This window comes from Ostrea edulis, chromosome 7 (assembly GCF_947568905.1).
Source record: "Ostrea edulis chromosome 7, xbOstEdul1.1, whole genome shotgun sequence".
Taxonomy (NCBI): Eukaryota; Metazoa; Mollusca; class Bivalvia; order Ostreida; family Ostreidae; genus Ostrea; species Ostrea edulis.
In genome coordinates this window covers 17,201,503-17,227,205 of record NC_079170.1, presented here as the reverse complement: position 1 = coordinate 17,227,205, position 25,703 = coordinate 17,201,503, and the positions used below count along the sequence as shown (strand labels likewise).

General features: G+C 36.0%; 3 protein-coding genes across 3 annotated transcripts in view; all 3 read right to left on the bottom strand.

Moving 5' to 3' along the window:
- Window positions 1-25,703, bottom strand: part of LOC125663541 (uncharacterized) — a 110,344-nt gene that overhangs the window by 56,453 nt on the left and 28,188 nt on the right. The gene's annotated exons all lie outside the window — the stretch shown is intronic.
- Window positions 1-25,703, bottom strand: part of LOC130047875 (uncharacterized) — a 33,943-nt gene that overhangs the window by 4,494 nt on the left and 3,746 nt on the right. Inside the window, exons 3-7 of the mRNA XM_056143518.1 lie at window positions 17,350-17,502; window positions 16,815-16,930; window positions 14,394-14,535; window positions 5,194-5,313; window positions 4,868-5,050 (exon numbers count right to left, since the gene is read on the bottom strand). Coding sequence (XP_055999493.1) covers window positions 4,868-5,050; window positions 5,194-5,313; window positions 14,394-14,535; window positions 16,815-16,930; window positions 17,350-17,502 — 714 coding nt within the window. The remainder of the gene's footprint in view (window positions 1-4,867; window positions 5,051-5,193; window positions 5,314-14,393; window positions 14,536-16,814; window positions 16,931-17,349; window positions 17,503-25,703) is intronic.
- Window positions 331-4,744, bottom strand: LOC130047876 (uncharacterized). Its single transcript, XM_056143535.1, has 2 exons — window positions 2,326-4,744; window positions 331-1,739 (listed from the first exon to the last, which is right to left on the bottom strand). The coding sequence occupies exon 1, from the start codon at window positions 4,025-4,027 to the stop codon at window positions 3,116-3,118; it is 912 nt and encodes a 303-aa protein (XP_055999510.1). The 5' UTR covers window positions 4,028-4,744; the 3' UTR covers window positions 331-1,739; window positions 2,326-3,115.

Here is a 25,703-nt window from a genome sequence, read left to right as displayed (position 1 = left end):
CAATAACTTTTACATAAAATATATCACCAATTCTACAAAAAATGAAGTATTAATTAACATAATTGTATAAAATATCACACAAATTTGAAGACCTATTTCATAAAAAAATTCAACCTAGGGAGAATATCTGTATCAAACTTTTTCTGAAATTACTAATGTAGATTTGAATCATATTTTTTCTTAATTTAAATGAAACAAATGTGTGGGGTAGTGTGCATTGGAACAAAGATTTGAACCATTTTTTGTCCCCACCCCCCTTCTTACACTGACATACATTCTAAACAATAACAATATACGTTTTGTTATGAAAGGTGTATTTTTCAATTCATATTTACAAATTTTATATATTTATTTCATTATATGATAAATAATCAGACAACATAAATAATATATGCATATATACAATACTAATTCATTTACAACTACAGAATGTGTAAAACATATGCTCCCGCATCGGCATTTTCTACTCGGGTATGTTAAGGCAGGTCATGCTTCATTTATGCACGTAAACTGCATCATTTTTAAAATCTGTCTTACACAAAAAGAGGGAGCTACTAACTCTTAAGAACTATTTTGGTTGTTTACATGAGAACATCTTGTATCATAACAACATGACAAACATGCGCTTCCGTATGACGTCATTGCATGACTGTTATAAATAGATCATGGAGGTGCCTTAATAGAAAATGTAAAAGTAACACATTATCCCAAGATTTAGATATTGGTCTAACTGGCGATAATGACGGTAGGATACCCATAGTATATCAGCATTACTGATAGAATCCTACCACTTTCAATAAGAAATAATTATTGAACATTTAAACACGAAACCATCTAGCCCATGTTTTACATTTTGCACTGATGCTATGCAGTTTTCCTTAAAAGTTTTCTTAACAGACGATTCTATCAGTAATTGCCGTGTACATTAGTTTATGACCTTTCAAACAGTGCATAAAAAGTCTCTAAAAGTATGCGACCTAATGTGCTACTTTTGCAGTTTTATTTCAGTGTGTGACAGAGGAAAATCTGATCGACATGCTAAATGGAATGTTTTCTCCTTTAAACAAAATTGTCAATGAATGATATCATCATACCTTCTTAATATCAATAAATTCTCATCGTTTCACATATATATTCCATATATCCCATGTCATATATTTCAAATACTCCACATTTTGTCGATATTTGCATGACACACATAAACAAATTCCTTGCATGTGTCAACGTCACTCGATGTATAGTCATGACGTCATCAGTTTACTTTCATATCGATCAGACAGAAATTACACAAGAGCAGTATAGCATTTCGAATTTCGTTGGATTTTAGTTGCTGCATGGTTTATTTTATGCATAAATAAAACTTAAATAAAAAATAAAATCGGAATTTCATATATACTTAGTGATATACTTATTTCAATTATGACGTCACATTGTTTCGCGGATTTTATCCCAGTAAAAATTTTCAGAACCTGCCTTAACGTACCCACGTAAATTCCATGCACTGTGATCTTAATCTTTGACCTTCTGATCCCAAAATTGATAGGCATATTCCTTTCTTTGTATGTATCTTTATGTCCAAATTTGGTTTGAATAGAATGCAAAGTACTTGAGTTATTATCCAAAAACTAGTTTTAACAGTCAGCTTCCATGTGGCCATGCACTTCCAGGTATGATTCTTTATATGATGATAGCACGACTCATCCCTCTCACTGTGGTTACCAAATGGATGTAGCTAAAAGCTAAAAAGCAAACATTGGAACTCAATTTCTATCAATACTGTAAATTCTTAACAATAGAACAGAATATACTATTAGCTTTACCACCAGACTGCTAATACACCAACTTTTTTAGATTATCAAAACTTTTTGACAATTACACTTTGTAGGAATAATTAAAATAAAATTTTGATAAAATAACTTAATTTTCCAGAACTGATTAGAAACAGATTATCGATTTAGTAGCCCCCCCCCCCCCCCCCCAAAAAAAAAAAAAACATATCTATACATGTATATGTAGTCAACAAAATTATCTTTTGTTTTAACTAATTTGTACACGAATGGCGCGCCATAATTCTGTAGATTGGAACCCCCCCCCCTTTCCCTTTGAACTCTTTTTAATGAATTAAATTCGCTGTATAATTTGACGATTTTTTTAAAACAATGATCTAGATTACACTTTTTAATCAAAATGATGCTTCAATAATGATACATTGAACGTTAGGAGAGAGATTCGTTCATGACCGACTAGGCGGGATCGGGAAGATCGCATATCAATTTAGGTACAGATCTACATTGTTTGTAGATTTTTGAATATTGAAAAACTTACGAATTCATACTATATCAGCAGACTTTGATTCGGGTACTACATCGCTAACATCCTTCTCGTCCGACACTATGTACAGTACTGTAGTGTGTCACCATGTGCGTGGTTGTGCCTGCTTGTCTGTAATTTTCTTTGTCTGCCACTCACTTGTGAGAATATCGGATGCAGACTGATCTATAACTGCCCTTTTACTTCATGTATGTTTCTGGACTGCTTTAGAATAGACTAAATGCGACATCATACAGTGTGCGTCTTCGAGCTCGAGTTTGTTTACAATCGCAACGTCATCGTGAATGTCGTAAAATGAGAAAATAAGTAAAAAATTGTCATGTTTTAACTAATTTTTGTAAGTTTATTAACATTACTTACAAATAAAAACAGATATTAATGTTCTTCTTTGTGCATACAAAATAAAACACACGTATTCCCATAGTTACGACTTTAAAAAGTATGGAGACTCATTTGCGGTAACAGTACCACGAGAGTACACCCTTAATGTACGATCAATTTGCTGTCTAAATGTAGTACTTGTAGCAAACTTTTTATCTTGATATAAGGTTCTCAGCACAACAGGTGTTACTATACGCCATACCTTTCACGAACCAAATAAATTGTACTGATGGGAGTGTACATTAAAGGTGAAGATAACGAACAGGGATCAATCTTATAACTCCTATAAGCATTACAAAATAGATAGTTGGGCAAAGACGAACTCATGGACTCACCAGAGATGGGATCAGGTGCCTAGGAGGAGTAAGCATCCCCTGTTGACCGGTCACACTCACCGTGAGCCCTATATCTTGATCAGGTAAACAAAATTTTCTGTAGTCAAAATCAGTGTGCCAAGAACGGAATAACAATCGGTATGAAACACGTCAGACAGCATTTGACCCAATGATAGGTTGTATTGACGAACTAGATCGTTATCACGACCATATAATTTGCGAAATGCTGACTTCAATCGAGACTGTTGAAACCCCTGTACCATCAACTTGTTTCTCAGTAGCTTGCCTCGATTTAAAAACTGATTATTCACGGATCGAACTTTTGCATATCTAATCAGTTGAGAGATATAAAAACCATTTACAGGTGATAATGGAATATTGCTACATAAATATGGGAAATTGACGACGGAGAAGCTGAAATCATACCGTTTGTCATACAGTTGAGTTGTCAATTTGCCTTTAATGTCTACTTTCAATAAAATATTGAAGTATGAAGCAGAAGTGGACGACTCTGGGGTGTGTTTTATTTCGAGTTCACAGGGATATATCGATTCGACATATGAATGAAAGTTATTATCGTTAATAGACAAAACGTCGTCGATATATCTAAATGTAGAATTGAAGTCCACAGCAAGAAATTTTCTCTTCTCACGTAAACGTTTTGGAATAATTTCTGCTTCGTATGAATATACAAACAGATAAGTTAACAAATGAACACAATTCGTGCCCATGGGAACTCCAACAGACTGTTGGAAGACCTGATTACCAAAGACCACGAAGATATTGTCAATAAGGAACTCTAGCACATTTTTTATTTCAACTTTGGAGTACTTGAGCGTTGAATCAGAGCGGTAATTAACAAAGTAAATTTTTGGATGAATGATCACTAAATATGAATATTTTCTTTTTCCATTTTTGTTGAAGAAACAACTGTCTATGATTTCAAAAAGTCTAGTCTTTAATTTATCGTGATTTGCCATATTTTCTAATAGATATCACAGTTGGTCGTGTTTGGGCAATACGGGTAAAATGAATATGCTGATGTATAATATATTTTTAATTGTAATTGACTCATTTTCACATTTAATGATTCTGAACCTTAAACACATCAGCTGCTTTGTAACATACCAGAGAGAACTGGTTGACTACCATGAATAAGGAACTAACTTCTAAGTTTTCTAGTGGCATTGCAGCAAAGAAATATCGGTTTTCAGGGGTCATTTGGATTATTTGAAATGTCGTACTTATTGTGAATTTTTCTTTACAACTCCTCCAAGGCACCTGATCCCATCTCTGGTGTGTCCAGGAGTCCGTGTTTGCCCAACTATTTAATTTGTATTGCTCCATGAAGGCCTAGCCCGCATATTTCATTTATTTGAAGAAAAAAACATGAAGTAGTAAACATGTGGTTTAGATGTTGTAAACTATCTAGGTACATTCTGTAGATGGTGCTGATAGATCAAGATAATAAGTATCGTTTGAAAGGTTAGTCCTTTGACTATTCGTGTGTGGGGTTTACAAAGTATGCGATGCATTGGTGATTGTATATTGTTTACCGTCCCTCTCGAGAATATTTCACTCATATGGAGACGTCCATACCATGTGTTTGAGTTAAATTATCATCGCTCGAATCGCTAGGTGTATGATGTTAGCTTTTGGAATCAATGACACTATTCCTATTGAAATGAATTAAATGTGTTACTTTCGTATTCATACAACCTTTAACATTTTAACCTATATCGAGCTGAAAAGTACATTTTATGTATTAAATATCAATTCGCAAATATGGCGGGTTTAAGAAATAATGAAAGCTATCTTACCGCGGTCATATCCGTAGTATACTTCTTTTGCGACACCTATCCATGAAGGGCTGGTCAATGATATGTCGAGTCTGTCACACGTCTGGTAAACGTCATTTAGGGAAACATTACCCACCAAATAGGAAGAATGTTGATCTTTACATATCTCCATTGATGACTTCCAGCTCTGATTGCTTTTTGAAACTTGAAATGGAAATATCATGGTAAAGACTTACTGGAAATACATGTAACATGTAACATGTTTATGTAATGCAGGGATCCAATAATCTATTTCTTACATCTATCTACATTTTCAATCAGAGTTATTGGTATTCTAGAGCTTTTACCCGCGTTTTTACAAACAGCTTGGAACGGCAACGAACAATCTGAATGAAAGTAGAATTGTTTCTTCTCCTGACATTGTACAGCAACACAGGTAGTTGCACCTCTTTCTGTGACGTTGAAATCTGGTACAGAAAGAAAGACGTTTAATATTCAAAACTGTATATGACTGTTGTTATTAATCTTGAGAGTAAGTAAATGCAAATAAGTGTGTTTCAGTACAGTTGAATCATTATCATTCGAAATGGTTCAATTTCTCGTGGGTTTCGTGAGTGTAATACATGTACATTTATGGTCTCAAATTACCTTCCCCAAAAGAATTTAATATGAGAAAATGTTGTCTTTCTTCTTTTTTACCAACTTATATTTTATACATGTAACTTGGTTTCAGACAGTTTGAGCATGACACACCGCTGTTTTGATATTGTTTACAAAAAATATAAATGTCGTCAGAAATACCATTATGGTAAAATTTTATGATACATAAAATTAATTCTTCATAATTCAATCACTAAAGATTTAATGGAATTTATTTCATCATATCAACACATAAGTCTGTTGACGTAATGCGGAACAATGTTTTATAGCAAAATATAGGCAATTTATACAGTGGCACATGTATGATCCGCAACATCGTATGACACGATTTACCTATTGATAAGTTCAGAGGTTGACTCAGGGTTATACGCAAAAGCATAGAAGCCATTTGTATTATACGATATTCGATAAATTGCAAGTAAGAACTAAAACATTGATAAGCAATAGTTAAAAGATGAAATTGTGATAGATACACGGATTTTATTTATAATACAAATATACCTGTAATTTGCGAAAATTGATCTGACTAAAAATAAAAAGCAGCAAATTTTGCAGTAACTATTAAAACATCTTTAGCGAGACGCCACAAAACTCGACAAACTTCCTCAGCACATGGAACATGTACTCGGCATTATAAGTAATACCTATGCTGCTAGAGAAAAATTGATTCCTTGAAGTTGAAAAAAAAAAAGAAAATCAACAGGAAGCAAATCTAAGTTTGAAAATCCACATACTGCCATTGTTTAGATTAGCATTTAGGTTTACTGTCAAATGATTGAGGATTATATACATACATGTAGATTTTTAAATCAACTGTAAATATAGCAGCTGAACCCAACCTCTTGATTGATTTCAAAGCAGAGATTTAAGGTAGAAGCAAATGAAAGGAAAGGAACATTGCCTTCAAAATCATCAATCATATGACCCGAGTAAATATTTGATATTGATACATGTGTTTATTGATCTTGATCCAAAGTAGAAATGATAAACATAAATCAGGTAGATGAAGATATGAATGATTTTATGAAACTATGACATGCCTGTACAACAAATCACCTTCTTGGAGAAATCCCCTCTGCTAGCGATTTTTTTATCAACCTTTTTATAAGCAATACAAACAAGTGAAATTGCTACACAGCTTTGTTCAGAAAAATATTAAATCCATGGTGAATGCTAGTAGTTACACATTCTCCACAAAAATCTCATTTTTTCTAATTCTTTTGGATTTTCGCTGTCATATCGTTTCATTATGTTTTAAGTACAATCAAGGTTCTTTTTACTTTCGTTCTAAGGATTTTATTTTAAAACTTGAATACCACCTGAGCTGTCATAGAGAAAAGATGACTAGGAACCGAGTTATCAACATACCGGTGTAAATTTTCGAATAAAGACTCTGAAAACAGGTTGAAATTGACTGTACTCACCAGGCACATCGGTGGGAGTTTTAAAATATAAAACCAAATGCCCACATACCTCATCGGTCAGCTGAGCATTATTTAAAAGTATCAATAGCCCTACGAGCTACAAAATCTATATTATTTTCCCTGTTTTTTATAATATTATATGGGCTAAATTTTTATATTCAGCAGCAGTATAAAACAATATGTGTGTTCATTAAAAACACCACAAAGGCCCCAAAAAGTGTTCTTACTGATGACAGATTTTACACAATACGTCATACATGAACGTTTGATGATTTCAGCTTTTCCATCGTCAACGTCCCATATTCATGTAGCAATATTTCATTATCACCTGCATATGGTGTTTACATCTCTCAAATGATTCGATATGCAACAGTTTGTTCTACTTATGGTCAGTTTTTAAATTGAAACGGGCTACTTACAAACAAGTTCATGGTGCAGGGATTTCAACAGTCTCGTTTAAAGTCAGCATTTCTCAAATTCTATCGTCGTTATAAATGTCTAGTTTGTCAATACAACCTACCATTGGGTGAAATGCTGTCTGACGTGTTTCATACCGATTGTTGGACCTTTCGTGGCACACTTATTTTGACTTTGGATAACTCCGTTTACCTGATCAAGATGTATGGCTCATGACGGGTGTGACCGGTCGACAGGGGATGTTTACTCCTCCTCGGTACTTGACCCCACCTCTGGTATATCCAGGGGTCCGTGTTTGCCCAGCTCTCTATTTTGTATTGCTGATAGGAGTTATGAGATTGATCACTGTTCGTTATCTTCGCCTTTCGTAACTATTTTGGATCCACCCTTGGATTGCAAAAATTCCCAATCTTTGTATACCTCTTTCTGCTTTTCCTAAATATGCCTTAAGTTTGCATACAGTATCACCAAAATTAAAGAGTTTTGAAATGATAAAGACATTCAATCACTTTGACCATTTTGGCTCCACCCTGGAACCATAACCCACTCCTACCTCTATGAAAATGAAATCTACAATTTTGATAAATGACAACCTCTCCTTCAAGATATCCATTTAGTTTCAATTTAGTATCAATGACGTTAAAGAAGATACTATTTAAATGTTTTAAGCATGAACAGTATTTGCCAAGTTTGGTCTCGCCTTTTAAGTTACAGAACATCTACTCCGGGAGCCTGAAATTTAGAAATTTGGCAGAAGCCTTCCTGCTCTACATCAAGTAGAATGTTATGCATTTAGTGTTTCATAAAGATTGTTGTAGAGAAGAATTTTTAAATTGGTCAATATTTGCACATCCGCAGACCCACTGGGTTCAGAAGTCCTGAAATTTATCATTTATGTCACCCTTTTCCCAAAGATATTTCATACCAAATTTCAAAAGATATTGGAAATGCAGTTATGAAAAACTGAAATTAAAAAGTACAATTGTTACGGACGATATGGATATGGACGACACGGTGACCAATTGCAACTGGTCACCCGAGTTTACTCCATGTTTTCGAGACATATACTGGTCAATTTGTTTCAAGAACTACATGTATCATCTCTTTTAAAGTTTTCAATTACTCTTTAAATTGCAAAATTGTCATCTCATTAATTGTTGATCTCTCAACGTAGTTCCACCCCCTGTGTCATCATAGATTTTGCAAAGTCAATGATTAACAAGATTTAGGCATGACGGAAACATAAATTTTGTTGGAGTCTTTTTCAATCGTTATTGTAAAAATTCCTGCTAATGCAAGGTGAAGATAACGAACAGTGATCAATCTCATGACTCCTACAAGCAATACAAAATAGATAGTTGGGCAAACACGGACCCCTGGACATACCAGAGGTGGGATCAGGTGCCTAGGAGGAGTAAGCATCCCCTGTTGACCGGTCACACCCGCCGTGAGCCCCATGAGCCCTGTCAGCTAATCATAAAACATTTCAAAAGTCTAAGTTATTTATGAATAATCAATTATATGTTTCAAAATATTGATTCCAAGGGCAATAATGCTGTTTTCATTAAGTCGTTTTATCAAGTCCATTCTGCGATATATTTCCTTTATTTTTCACAAACATGTTGTACATTCATTTAATTTCTTCTAATTGTGTTTTAGCGTTGTATTTCTTTTCTTACCTTGTAAAGTACCTTAGAATAGTTCTTTTTTATATAAGACGCTACATAAACTTTATTATTATAATTAATCTAATCCTGCAAATCATTTGATTAAAGTTACATCCCTTGTTACATCAATTGTTCAACCCTTGCAAATCATATTAATAATAGAATTGGCTACATGACCTTGATCTGGCCTGAGACATATTATAATTATTGGAGAAACTAATTTGACTGTAACGTATATATGTATACAGCACAGCCATTTGTGAGACATTTGACTTACTACCTGTATTGAATGTGACATTGACCTAATAATAGTATGATGAATTAACGAAGTAGGCATGTTCGCACTTAGCTTGCTGCCCTGTAATCCTTGATAAGCTGCTTAGCAGCAGGATTAACAAGAATGATATAAGTTTGAATATTTATTGAATTCATCAGAAACAGGATGCAACAATAACAAACATGGTGGAAAAGGTCGCATACAAAAATTTTGTGTGGAACTGGTGATGCGGCCAGTGCACCAGTTTAAGTACCAAAGTAGGGGTAAGACCGGGGGCCCTATGTGAACATAGGTACCCAGCCTGAACGGGTGATCACGCTCTAAGGGGGTAGATATCTCTGCGCATCTCACCTGGCTCCTGCGTGCTACCCGATTTAATTTGCAAGTGCGGAGCAAGCTTTAGACCCTCCTACAGTTGTCGCAACATGCACCAGCCTGTAGCATCCCCTCCCTCAGTAGGAGGTGGATGTGACACAGCTATGAACTAGCTGAGAACCCCATGAAATAAACTTTACCAACTTATTCAAGAAATTAATATTTTCATGAATATTGACTGACCTTTGACCTGTTTTAGTAGTCATCTGGAGGGTATACCTTAACTACCTGTCCCCTGCTTTAGTAGCAGGTGGGGTGAGCCAGTTTTGACGCAGAATTAGTGATCAACTACTCCAACGCACTCCCCAGTCCCGACCCCCCTAGAAAGATGCGACAAATAAACAGCTTTGCCCAAATTTTAGTATGTGGTTAGCAAAATGACGAAAATGGACATAGTGGTAGCATCCTGGCAGCATCTGAATACAGGCATGTTATCTTGTGGTAACACAGGAAATATGTCTGCAATATAAAAAATATCGCATCAATATCCGTCATACACAAGGCTTTCTAATAAAGCAAGAAAAATGAGTTTGGTATACATTACTTGTGCCCTGAATATGTGAATTTAAACTACTTAGTAAGCCAACCTAGGCATGTATGTGAATTACTGTTAAGAGTAAAAGTAAAAATTGACTGTCTAAGCCAGACCATGGAAATTAAAGGGTCAGTGAGGGGAATGGGTGCTGTTTTTATCTTGGGAGAGGAAATAATGTAACACTGCCTGTAGATTATTGAGAAATACGTGGTTTCCTAAACTGGATAAATGAGTGCCATCTTGACGGAATAACTGCATCTCTGAGAACTTGATATTATGATCATGATCTATATAAAAACCCCGAACTTCCTTGACCATGAACTTTAGCATTAGTTTATTAACCTTAGACGTTTTTTTGCTGATTTTGTGCCCGTCCTTTACGGGTACATGATGCCGATAGCGCTTAGCAAGTAAACCTGACCAGTTGAGTTTGGTTGTTAGCCACAGAACATCGTATCTATATAAAATGCAGGTGTTGGCCATAGAGCATTGTATCTATATAAGGTGCATTGAATCATGTTGGCAAGGGATTTGGAAGTGGTGATAGGGAGGGGGGGAGTAAGATTATTTGATCCCACATGAAAGATCAGGATGTCTGGAGGGGCATTATTGACGATGTTTGAGATTGTCTCTTGAACTTGATTCCACTTAAGGCCCCGAATACCGTTTCAAGTGATCCTTGTTGGTAGGTTGAGGTCGGAGCCCCCTGGTTTGTGCTGTGCCGCCAACCCAACCCGATATGAAATTGATGATCCGATTATCCAGATAGACACATCTGAAGTACTTGGTTTATTAATTGATTGATTATTGTTTAACGTCTGGGGAAGAAACGACAATCTTTACGCGTATTACAAGCAATGCAAATTTGTTTGTTAGAAGGTTATTTGGTTGGGGGATTAGGTTGGGCTTGTGAATTTTGTGTAGGTTGTTTGTTGCCAGCAGATACATGGAGAAGCCAGAATTCAGTATTGATCTCCCTCCCACGAGCTATACGGTGCAAAAACTTTATGAAGGCGGAATTGTTCATCGTATTTAAACCAAGAACTAGATCTACTGGCTGCAAGTCTGATATCCCTTGCGTATTTTAGTAGTTCTTGAGACTTTTCGGGATATTTTTTCTAACATCACGCTAGTAAGGATAAGAAATGCAGAAGTCCATTTTTCAATGTACTTGAAAGAATTGGGTCTCGAGTTTGATATGCAGAGTTTGCCATTTTGAATTCGCAGACTGCCCTGAGAGTCAAAATTATCGAGTTCAGCTGCGGATTTAAGCAGCAGGGAGAGGTCAATAAATTGACCCTCCCAGATCTTGAGCTTAAGTTTGTTCGGTATATGGCTTCCTAAAGCTTCATCAAAGCTAGATTGAGTGTTTGGATTGACTTGTAAATAAGGAATTTGATTAATAAAATTCAATGACTTACAGGGTTGACTTTGAAGGGGGGGTCGTTTGTCCAGGACTCTACTTCTATAGCCGTCTGAACGGTGGAAGAATGGATACCCTCGGCCTCGGGGGGGGGGGGGGGGGGGGGGGGGGGCACTGTGATGGTGACTCCGAGAGGGATTGCTTGTGAGTCCCTCTTCTACGGGATGGTGCTATAATGCCGTTGTCATGTTTTGTTGCCTTGTCTGGCATGCTGACATTGCCGACTGGACTGCTTCCCTCGGACTCGGCTCCTGTTAGGCCTCAATATGTGTCGCTGGACGGTAAAAAGGTGGGTATCTGATGGAAATAAGTCGATGTTATGACTCGATGGCAATGGACTCTCTCTGAATTTTTCCCGATGTGAACAGGGGAGATTTCCTGCTAAATGTAAAGTTAACTCGTTCCGCGTTAGGCTTGTGGTGAGATAGTTCGAACCAGGTTGTTTCTTACACTGTAAGAATTGCGTTGGCCAATCTTAATTAACTGTGGACTATTTGATATACATCAAATAATCTTGATTAATGTTTTATTTCTTAATTTTTCACTTTTGTAAATGATGTGAGATTTCATCTCTTGAATTCACTCATACTTTTAATCCATCCCCCCCGATAAGCAATACCTGTGTGCACCTCTCAAGTGCAAGGTGAAGATAACGAACAGTGATCAATCTCATAACTCCTACAAGCAATACAAAATAGATAGTTGGGCAAACACGGACCCCTGGACACACCAGAGGTGGGATCAGGTGCCTAGGAGGAGTAAGCATCCCTTGTTGACCGGTCACACCCGCCGTGAGCCCCATATCCTGATCAGGTAAACGAAGTTATCCGCAGTCAAAATCAGTGTGCCAAGAACGGCTTAACAATCGGTATGAAACACGTCAGACAGCATTTGACCCAATGCGAGGTTGTATTGACGAACTAGATCGTTATAACGACCATATAATTTGCGAAATGCTGACTTCAATCGAGACTGTTGAAATGTTTCTTGTAAAATGTTATACTGGGCATTAATATGATAAGAAATGCGTGATTGAATTATTAAGCTTTCTCACTTTTACATTTTATCTCAAATTGAAACGCTGTTTTTCTCTACTACATTTGCTCTACTACCTAACTACATGTACAATAACATATTTTTTTTTCTAATTCCACGGGACGTTGAAATATCCCAAACAATATTAATTTCTTTTAAAAAAAAATCTTTCTAGGGGAGAATATTTTTCCCAAGTGACCCGCTTTAATCATTCTTTCTAAAGCTGTGTTCCGTAATTTCAAGCTTCACACAAAATTGCTTTGAACAATCAATGTCAATATGTAAAAGATAATGCAACTGAATTTATACGGACGTGACCTACTTCAAATTGGTCAATAACCCCGATATCTATCCTGTCTATTTTTGTTTACCTTTTATTAATTGAATAACCGGTAACGGAAGGGACGTTAAATATAATCGACAAATGACGATAACTTATCGAATATTTCTTGATCTGTCAGCAACTTAGAACGGGATCAGCGTTTCTTCCCAGAATACTCTTCGAGGTAGATAAACAAACACACGTGTAGTTACTAACTATCGGATGGATACCTATATTGCGTATACAATGTAACCGATTTTCATTTTTTGTTTAGAATAAACCATAAAACAACGGTAACAGAAAGGGAGAAAATGCAACGGACCAGACCGGGATTCGAAACCGGGCCCCCTGAATCTCTAGTCAGGTGCTCTACTAACTGAGCTAACTGACCACCGGCGATCGAATACGGCTGACCGCTACATTCCTCTTTCCTTAAATGTCTTCACACCCAGGATCTGTATCCCCAGGCAGGCATTTTCACCTGTCAGTCCAAGGGGCTGGTCTACGGCACCAAATATAATGCGATCGTACCCGGCTGACCGCTACACGCCCTCAAAGACACACAACCCAGATTCTTTTACTCTTGGCAGGACTTTCATCCGCAAGTCTAAAGGTGGTCAACGACACCAAATGTAACAGGTAGGGAGAAAAATGAAACAAGCCAGACCGGGATTCGAACCCGGGCCCCCTCAATCTCTAGTCAGGTGCCCTACCAACTGAGTTAACTGGTCACCGACGATCGAATACGGCTGACCGCTACACAACATTGACTAATTGAAAGTTTTCTCTTCGTTAGAAAACATCTATATTCGGAATGAATTATTACATTACCCTATGAACTCTATTTTCAGAGCTCATGGACAAAGGTAAACAAATAAGACATTGGTAATTTCCTATCTCTTTATTAAAATTAACAGGGGCAAATCCTATATCAAATTTTACAGGAGTTATGAGTTGATCCCTCTTGTTATCTTCGTCTTTCATCTCAGTATAATGAAGTTGTCTATCATTATACATTGGGAGATGAGTTGGAAGAGAATATTGGCGAAATGAAAATCGTAGCAAATTCGCAGGTCCACCATTTGAAAAAGATGGTGACTATACGAGGTTGACTAGGTCACCTCATAAAACCTGTAGCACTTCACCGAAAGCTTCTCTACATGCCCACCGCTGAACAAATTTCGAATGGGGCGTAAAACAACATAAAAACATAAAAACAAACAAAAACACCCTTATCTCTATTTAAAACCAACATACCAGATATATTTGAGCTGAGGAATTGGTCATTGTTAGACGAAGGAAAATCACAAGTATTTCATTATCCCCCCTCTTAAACGCCAGTTTTTCATATTCTTTTTCCCTCTTTCTAGCTATATAATTGTACATGTATATGAATGCGTGCTTTTCTTTACCTGATTCGTATAAAGTGTAAGCAAATTCACCCCCACGCTCTGCAAATTTGATTTCCTTATCAGTCTGAGGTGTCACAGCACATTGTTTCTGTTTAACAGGTTTGTCAACAGGAAGCGTTTTGAAACATTTACATTCTTCATCCTTTAAGAAAAATATCGAACATTATTTTAAATTCATCATTTATCATTTATTATCATCATTATTATCATTTATTTTACCGATTGTTAGACCGTTCATAGTACTCTGATTTTGACTACGAATAACTCCGTTTACCTGATCAAGATATAGGGCTCACGGCGGATGTAACCGGTCGACAGGGGATACTTACTTCTCCTAAGCACCTGATCCCACCTCTGGTGTGTCCAGAGGTCCATATTTGCCCAACTATCTATTTTGTATTGCTTGTAGGAGTCATGAGATTGATCACTGTTCGTTATCTTCACCTTGCATAAGCACATATATGAAATCATAGTTTTTTTTATCTTAAATAAATACGTGTATCTATGGATTATCCTCAGTATACCTATGGATTTTTTAAAGTGATCAAATTGAATTCGCAATCGACCTCTTTTTTACTCTCTTTTTACCCCCCCCCCCCCCCACATACATACATGTCTAGCTACCGACAGGCAGACACCAAACAGACCCTAAAGCGTAATACTATACAACTTTTGAACCATTCCGTTCTGTTTCCACTGGAATTCCGTCCAGACTGTTCAGCGTTTTGTTTCCAGCCCAAAGCATTCCACATCAGTCCATTATTGTAGGTCAACATGGCGCTTAGTCAAGATGGAAGAACACTATCGCTGTTGATTCGACGCAATAATTGAAAGATGTACAAGTGTGGAATATTCTGCAGTTTAAATCCGTAAAAGTTTAAAGACAAACTACCAGTTCATTACGACACGACAGAGTATATGTTTAGTTTGGGGTAAAAGGCAAATTTTCTTTACCAAGGTTGTGAACGGAAATCAACTAACTGTGAAGAAGAATAAATGAAAAGATGAATGAATAACAATAATGTTACTGTTGATGAAGAGAAGAAATTCTTGCAGTAACATTGACTTCCTTGATATTCCTCGTAAATTCTGACAGGTGTCTTCAAATATTTTAATGTACGTGTGTCGAATTGGTACCATCAATCAACAAAAGTCACCATGATATTGAAAAATGCCTTTTTTTCCTATAGGACTTACATGTAAACGCAAAGGGAAAAAAATGTTTATTGAAAATAATCATTTTAGCGATTTTTAACTTTAAAGCTTTTATCATTTATTAATTATCAAATTACATGCACATATATCATTCTATCCATTTTGGCGACTTTTATTCTGAATAATAAAGCAGTCAAATGAACAGCGAATGTCGATTCATGAATCATTGTCACCCATTCAGTAATTTCTGCTCATAATGTCCGATGTACATTGAACTCGGAGGTCACTAGTTCAAAACAAATACGAAAGACAGACACTGAGCACATATCAGATTTGTAACATGCCAATTTTATAGAAAATCCACTATCAGAATTTCATTTGTGTGGCACATTTGCGTAATTATTACTTTCTTACACGTATAGCTCTCCTTGTAATTCACAAAACGATATGGTATTTTAAAACAAACGAAACACGCGTATAGTTACTCACGTAAATTTCCGTCTTTGTACATGACCTCGATCTCAGCAACCCGATTATGTTCGACAATCATCGTTCCCATGTCCGTGTACACGACGCAATGGAGGTTTATACGAAATGTTAATTGTAATTGTAAGTATGCTCTCTGTAAATGTAAATATCCCCATATGAAATTTAAGGCACGTATAACTGTATGTATTACTTTCCTTCCATTCCCCTTTCTTACATTTTAGAATATTCATAATTTTGATTAAATCAAAATTTTATTTTAATAATTATTTTCTCTCTTTCCTGCATGAATGAAAAGTAGTGAAAGTGTCTGAAGTGCAGATTTTGAGTGTGAGTGTAGGCCAAACCGTTCATTCCCATCTTGGACTTTAGTGTTCCGTTCTCGATGAGAACAATTCGTTCTCAATTTCAAAGCGTTCCGTTTCCAATAAGAACTATTCCTTGAGAACCATTACATTCAAACCGTTCAGCGCTCGTTTCCCCAATCAAAATCGTTCGTTCCCAATGCGTTCAGCAATCGTTCACCGTACCACTGTTGTAGTAATACGTTTCAGGGTCTGTGCTTACATACATACTTACTTACATCAATACACATTTACTTACATGCATACATACATACATACATACATACATACATACATACATACATACATACATGCATGCATACATACATACATACATAAATACATACATACATATATACATACAAACATACATACATATTGTATATTCATACATACATGCATTTGCATGCATATCGTAAAAAAGTAGTAATTTTACTTTAATTCCAAATATAGACGAATTCATAGTTGCACATATCTCCTGACAGAAGCCTGCCGATGGAATATCCATCTGAAAGTTCTGTGTAGCATCATTACTATGTTCCTTGTAGCAATCTATAATTAAGGGAAAATGTTAGCAAGTGCCAAATGCAATATTGTATTTAGCGATGGAATTCTCCATCTCTAAGTTATGTTTTAATATGGTATTGAAACAGAAATCGTTATGTGGTTCTATTCATGTTTTCACAGATTGTATAATATTTGATCACTGTTCGTTATCTTCGCCTTTCATGATTTAATTTCATAGGGTCAATTTTAAAAAATGATTTTAATGGTATATACATATTTGTCGGGGACTTTATTTCGTAATCATGTTTTTCTTCATTCTAGTTTTGTCTTTTTTCGTGGATGCTATTAGTTCGCGGGGTATGGAAATACCACAAAATAATATTTGATAGCATTATTTTCTAACGTAATGTTTGACAGTCATTCACTGAATATTACCCAGTATATCTTTAATAAATGTAATATACCTAAAATTTTGATCCTAAATGAATACCGTCGATAATCACCGGTCCAGTAGCTGTAGTTCCGTTTCGGTAAATTGTGCATACGAGGATTTAGTAGGCTGTCATTGTTTTCTCTACATAGTTTCTGTGCCTCAAACCAAGTCCATGCTTCTGCCGCTGGAAAATCAAATAATATTATAATCAGGGTTAATACATAATTTTCTTTAATGAAATGAGCTAATATTTGACAAACTGCATTTTCTATATGTTAGTTATATATCGTCTTTCTGTAATGGAACTGTTGCATTCGATTGTAATGTATTAATCATGATTGTAGCTGCATATTATATTGCAAGTCATATGCATCCTGTGATTATAGCTAATGTTCAACATTGATTAAGCATACACAATTAGATACTAGATAACTCCGTTTACCAGATCAGGATATAGGGATCACGGCGGGTGTGACCGGTCAACCGGGAATGCTTGTTCCTCCTGGGCACCTGATCCCACCTCTGGTGTGTCCAGGGGTCCGTGTTTGCCCAGCTGTCTGTTTTGTATTGCTTGTAGGAGTTATGAGATTGATCACTGTTCGTTATCTTCACCTTGCATTAATATATATTGATGAAAGGTGAATATAACAAACAGTGATCAATCTCTTAACCTATAAGGAATAAAACAGATAGTTGGATAAACACGGACCCCTGGACACACCAGAGGTGGGATCAGCTGTCTAGGAGGAGTAAACATCCCCTGTCGATCGATCACACCCACATTGAACTCTATATCTTGATGAAGTAAATGGAGTTATCTGTAGTCAAAATCAGTGTGCCACAAACGGTCTAATAATCGGTATGAAACAGGTCAGACAGCACTTGACCCAATGATAAGTTGTATTGGCAGACTAGATCGTTATAATGACGATAAAATTTGCGAAATGTTGACTTTAAACGAGACTGTTGAAACCCCTGCACAATCAACTTGTTTTGCTGTATCCTGCCTCGATTAAAAACTGATCATATGCAGAACAAGCTCTTGCGTATCGAATCAGTTGAGAGATATAAACACCATATGCAGGTAATAATAGAATCTTGCAACATAAATATGGGAAGTTGACGATAAAGCTGAAATTATCCCGTTTGTCATAAAGTTGAGTTTTTAGTTTGCTGTTAATATTTATTTTCAATACAAAATCTAGGTATGCAGCAGAAGAGGACGACTCTGTGGTGTCTTTTATTTCGAGTTCGCAGGGATATATCGAATCGTCTATAATACGAATGAAAGTTATTTTTCTTAATAGATAAAACGCCGTCGATATATCTACATGTAATTGTCGAATTGAAGGCCACAGCAAGATATTTTTTTCTGTTCACGTAGACGTTTTTTAATAATTTCTGCTTCATATGCATATATTTAAAGACAACTAACAAAGGAGCACAATTCGTGTCCATGGGAATTCCAACAGACTGTTGGGAAACCTGATCATGAAAGACAACGAAGATATTATCAATGAGGAACTCTAGCATATTTTCTATTTTAACTTCAGAGAACTTGTGCGTGGAATCAGAGTGGTGTTTAAGAAAGAATTTTTTTTATGACTGATCACTAGATTTGAATAGTTTTGTTTTCCATTTTTGTTGAAGTGGCAACTGTCTATGATGTGAAAAAGTCTAGTTTTTAATTTATCGTGAGGAATAGTTGTGTAAAGTGTTAAAAAGTCATACTTTTTGATGTTGTTGATTTGGGAAAAGTTTTGCGATTTCAAGTTTACTAAAAGTTCTCTAGAATGTTTTATAATCCACATTTGATTTACACCACTCCTGGCATATGTAATCGCACAGTAAGTTTGAAGTTTCTCCTTCACAGTTGTTAATATTTTTGTGAGGAGCAAGGATAGGGGCTCGGTAAAGCAGTTAATGGATCCAGCAATGTATTCTTGTAAGTTTGTTTTACGTAGTTTAGGAGTCAGGTATAGGTATGGTAACTTATACATTGCATTCATTCTAGCCATTTACTGGAATATTGAATTTGTCTAAAACAGAAGCATGATTTTGAAGAAAGTCATCTTTTGAAAGAGCAGCTGGAGTATGAATACGATTACCAAAAGTGGTATTGATATTACACAATTAAGATGACTACAATATGATGATATGAGGCATTTCGATAAGAATACATATAATACTGTAAATCATGACATTAGTGATGGATAAACAATTACTTGGATATACATTTCAGCTGCTTACATTTTATACGTCTAGAGCGGGAAAAGGGAGGACAGTTTCGAGGAAGGACACAAAGGACAATGGAAGGTAGCTGCAGAACTGTAGCTCTCTAAGAAAATATTAGGACAGATCAGAGAGCTACAGATCCTTCCTTATGAAATCCTTCGATTTACGGCGCACATAAATATGCGCACGATTGAGGCCTCCATCCGTTGTATTCTTAAATTGCCGTCTGATAAATTTAATATAAAAATATTTGTACTCAAATATATTTTCAAACATTCATTAAAACCACATACGACCGCTCACAGCTTCAAATGATTCGTTTGTTGACGAAGCCAGTTTGGAAGAGAAATATAGTAGCAGAACATTGGGAGGAAGACATAAGTGGCCAAGAAACGAATGGGAGACATGTACCTCGAAACATGGCACATGACCGCACGTGTGGTTTCGGAAGGCAGACTACCTCGATGCACAAGGCAATGCACATCTTTTGAAGGAAGCCCCATTTTATTGCATTAAAAACACGGCTACACAAGTGGTTGATATTGGACCTCAAGGATACAGTTATGCATCTATATTAGGATCGGTGAGCAACATGACTACCGATTGTTTGACACACATATGACAACAGCTCACTCGGTCATTACACTAACATTTATTTCGTTCTTGCAGAGCAGTGGGGTGTGGCCAGGTGAATTTCCACAGCAGTCCTACTGGTCCATCCAGAGAAGGAGGTATCAATGCAAAATGGTAATAATCGTAATGGTATTAGTAGAGGAGAGAATCATTCAACAAATTTAAGTATTGTAATAGGTTTTGGATAATGCAACACCTAATACTAGTCAAACCATGAACAGTCGTGTACTAACATCAATATGTCAGTTTCAAGACAAGAGCTCTTCTGTATAGTAGCTGCATATAGTGAACTTCGATGGCCTAACTGGAAAAGAGTAGACCTACAGTCAGTTTACATTTTAAATGTATTAAAAGCAGATTTTCTTTAAATATGTAAATGTATGAAATACAAAACATTATCAAAATGTTTGTTTGTAAGTTTATTTTACTTCCCGTCGAGAATTTTTCACCCATGTTCAGAGGTCACTAGCTGTAAGTGAAGTGCCAACAATTTTGACCCATGCTTAGCGCTCAGGGTCGTAGCAGTGAAGGTTCTTGAGTATACCAACGCCTGCTGCCATACGGGACCTCCGTTTTTAAAGTCGTATCCAAAAGGCTCGTGATTCTCACTTCTCAATGCGGAGCGTTTGCTGAAAGAGTAATCACTACCTATGTTAATGTCTTTGGTTTGACGCGGCCATAGCACAAGCGGGGCTCTCACTCACGGCCTCCTAGTTACAAAGCAAACGCTCTACCACTGAGCTATCGCGACCGGAAGAAATATCTAACTAAACTGGCAACATAAAACAAGTAATATTCTGGATGAAATTTGGAGACAACAAATATGATCAATCTCATAACTCCTACAAGCAATACAAAACAGATAGTTGGGCAAACAGGGACCCCTGGATATACCAGAGGTGGGATCAGGTGCCTAGGAGGAGTAAGCATCCGCTGTTGAACGGTCACACCCGCCGTGAGCCCTACATCCTGATCAAGTAAACGGAGTTGTCGGTAGACTTAATCAGTGTGCCAAGAACGGCCTAACAATCCGTATGAAATACGCCAGACAGCATTTGACCCAATGATAGGTTGTATTTCCAAACTAGATCGCTATAACGACCATAGATTTTGCGAAATGTTGACTTTAAACGAGACTGTTGAAACCGTTACACCATCAACTTGTTTGTCAGTAGTCTGTCTCGATTTAAAACTGATCATACGTGGAAGAACCTCTTGCGTATCGAATCAGTTGAGAAATATAAACATCATATGATACACACGAGCAACGAAATAATGTGACAAAATAAGAATTTAATGTATCTAATGACTTCCTGAATCATTATTTACATAGTTTCTTTCACTCACATGTAGACGTCACCATTGCTGGTAAAGGGCTGAAAAATTTAGGAGAATGCTCGATGCTTATTGCCTTTGAGAAGGGAGGGACATATATCGTGTCACACTTGCTGGACTTAAGCACCAAAGCATTGGCCTAAAGTTTGCAGCCCTTCAACAGCGATGTTAAAGTCTCTATATGAATGAAAAATTCTGGAGCGGGATGTTAAACAATATATAACCAAGCAACCAAACGACCAACCAACCAAACAACCGACCCATTTTTCTGGAAATACCAAGACTGGGTACATGCGTGCTATTATCTGATCACTAATTCTACGCTATAAATCTGTCTCTCCGGCTATAACTGTACACTTTTCACATTTTCGAAATCTTCTACAACTTAACAAAAATCATCCTTGGGTAAGGGGGTTCAAGTTAGTTGAAATGGAAGATAATCACAAAAATACCAAAATAGGGTGGGTCATTTAAAAATTTAAGAACCATCGGACCAGACAAGTTAAAAAATTACATGAAAATTTCCGAACATAGTGTAGATTTAAGTTTGTGAAAATCACAGCCTCTGAGAGTAGGATAGGTTTTTAAAAAAAACCATTGAGCGAGAAGAGTGGATAAAGATTTTTTGAAACAGGATCTTTCATTTCATATGACCTTTGATCTTAAGACCTTACAGTTTAACTTACTTGTAAGAAAATGTAAAATGTTAAATATCTTCGGAACTATTCAAGATAGAGCTTTCATATTTCATATATAGATTCTTTATGACAGAAACCTTGTGATGACATCGTGCTTGATCTTGTGACTGGACGTACTTCTTAATAAGCTGACCTAATCAATATCTCCTGAACTATTTAAGATTGAGCTTTCAAATTTTGTTTATGCATTTCTGATGGTACGATCTTTCAGTTCATACCATGATGTGTGACCATGTGAATTTTGTCTTCATCAGAGCCGCAAGGTTATTGTAGTCATTAAGAAATAAGATCATTTTTGAATGCTATTGAAATATGTCATGCAGTTGGTCACATGATCAAATTCTATAACGCCCAAAAGACTAAAAAACGATATTTTATTTCTTATATTTATATTTTCTATTTTGATTTGTGTTCTTACCGAGCTTCCATGATTATGTAGCAGATGACGGAAATAACGATCGTAGAACACAAAATATAGTTCGTTAGAGTTTTATCGATTAAAACATTAGGAACAATATCGAAGAGAATATAAGATATAGATATTTAATTGAAAAGGTTAAAAAAAAAAAGACGAAACAGGTGTAAAAAGACAAGAAGAGCGGAGTAAACTACATCTGTGATATGATTTGGTCGCTATCAGCGATGGAGAAACTGGCAATGGTCTAGCGTACAAAGTTGAAAACGCAATTATTAACTCTTTGCTTATCACGCCACCTATGACGTAACAGTAGCATTTGCTTTCGCTGCTGAATGATGACGTTACCCTTTTCCCCACAGCGCTTTAGAGTTGATTTGTGAAAAGTCGGAATTTTTAACACATTTCTTCACTACGTTTTCCATTGTTATATATTCTGTTAGTTTATCGCGGATAATTCTGTTAAAGGCTCATACTTTAAGACTGTCGAATCGGGAGTGAAAGCAAGTGAAAATTACGATAAATATGGGACAAAATATTTTCTTTTGAAAAGATATATAGTCCAAAGTTTGCCATTTTTAATTATTTAATTTATTAATTATTCTACATGTATGTTTGTACAACAAAGAAATACCACGAATGAATACTTTTTTTTTTATCTCCTAGTATTTTTAAAAATCATATCAATATACATGTATCTACATTTCCAATGGGTTTTTCCCCTTCGATATGTTCTGTATATATTATTTGTTTTAATTCAAACAATCTTATCATAAAATTTCATCTTGATTTCAAAGAAAAAAACGTAATCAATTCAATTTTAGACAAGGTTTAACATATTCATTTGTACTGACGACTGATTCAAAGTTTACTTAATAAAAATAAACGAATATAAGTATATTCATATAAGTATATATAAGTACTACATCATGTTCTGTAAATAAGAATTATCCTAAATAGTTGAATTTTTTTTTTACGCATGCATAAATTATCTTCAATGTTCAAAACAAGATGTGGAAAAAGCAAATCACTGCTGTATATTACACAGTCCGTATCCGTATGCCGCGCCCTACCTTTTTTGGGGAAGGGGTGTGCTTTAGAACAGAAATTACAAAAATGCACTGTAGCCACCTTGCAATTGTGTTTGTGGTAGCCTGCATGTTCCGATTAGGACCTGTGTCAGTGCGAGGCCTACAGGCACGTAGCATCGTCTTTTCCACAACATAAAAATGAAAAGGGGGGGGGGGCGAAGATGTCTTGTCTAAAATTATTGGCAAGGAAATAAAATTAGGGGAGGTTGTCCGAACTTCAGGTCCTAATTCGTGGAAGGGGATGAGTGTTCATCTACTAAAACTGCCTCAACCTCCGCCCGACTGCGATTAATTAGATAGTGTGTGTATGTCAAACATGTTAATGTCTCGAAAAAATGATTGATCTGAACAGAAATAAGAACATGTAGTAACTTATCACAACATTTGTAATTGTATTAAAATGAATGTAAAACTACACCTATTTTCCTTCTATTATAAAAATCGGAGGAAACGGCCCATGTCAAGCAGTCATAATGTGATAAAAGAAAATATGAAATTTATGATATAATAATAATTTGATAAATACTTACATGTACACATTGTACTTAACAACTGATCCCATGAACCACTCAATTTAAGTATATTGTCTCTCTACATTTAACATTTATGTCAACTAGCTAGTGTACCCACTCTTAGAATTGGTTAAAAGTAATGATTACATAAATTTGAACCAAAACTCAGTCTTTAGATGTTTGATAAATGAATCATCATAATTGAGTGACTTATGAGAAAAATAGTTCAAATTCTCGATGAATCTTCTCGTGTTTATTTTGACACCATTCATTTTGCAAATCATTTTATGCGCTGGAAGATGTGCATTTTACTGGTAATTGTATCTTAATTAAATGGTAGAATATTTACATATGTGTATTTGCCTTGTTACAGTGTATCTATGTATGATTGCGCACTATTTCCCGTCTACCAGTGCGCCCGAGTCTTGATAATTATATCCCGCGGTTCGCTAGTAAAAGCGGGACAATGCTGTATTCACGTTATAGTAGCGTGTTGTGATCAAGTTGTTTTGGTCCATTATGATACTGACCAATAGGGGGTAGTATACTGTCACGGGGAGTAAGCGGGTTTGTTAGACTGGTCACTTTCTAGCCGGCGTTCATGCAGATAGGACAACTTTTGCTATTTTCAGTTTTCATCTAGCATTTTATATATTTGTAAAGTGTGAGGTCCGTCACACTCTCCCTGCATCCTGGAGCAATGGCATCAGATACAGGTTACCTAGAGTTTTTCACGATTATTATCGTTTTATTTCTAGGTTTTTCCTGTCCGACTTCGGTGTTCATAAAGGGGATTAACGTACTAGGAAATGCAATTGTACTAGTATAATTGTGTATTTTCACTCACATTTGTGTATTAGTCTGAATGATAAATGTGCACGTCCTCCAGCGTACACGGCTGACTGTATGCTATGTACTTAGGTGTTGAGTTATATTAAACAGTGTTAAATACATGTAGGTAGTAAAGTTAATACTTACACGAGCTTTATTAACAATCGATACACTACATGTGGCCAGACTGGCAAATATATTTTATTGGGACTAAAATTGATGGGCTGGTGTTCTTTTCCTTAAACATATATTTCTTTTTATTGAATCTTCAATTTAAAAATAATAATAATAATAATTGCATATGTCTTAACAAAAACTCGACCAGTCTTACTTTCGTTTGTATCTTCTCGTGTTTTTTTTTATATAGCAGATTCTGTTGCATAGATCGTTTTATTCTTTGGAATATGTTCTGACAATGGTAAATGTAATTTTTTTTTATTTCATCCTTGGCTTTACTCTTCTCGTTACATTTAATTTTCATTTTATACATATAATTAAAACGTCTAGAGCTTGTGTTTTATAAGCAGTGTGGTTTTATGGTTACGTAATATTTCCTGTCTTCACGTACGTGTCCGATCCGAGTTTTAAAATGCACGGGTTTTACGAGGAATTGTCAGTTTGAAGTGGCATGGTTT

What these genes read in the sequence shown, in the direction of transcription:
- LOC130047876 (XM_056143535.1), bottom strand. Translation starts at nt 4,027, where the DNA reads ATGGCAAATCACGATAAATTAAAGACTAGACTTTTTGAAATCATAGAC.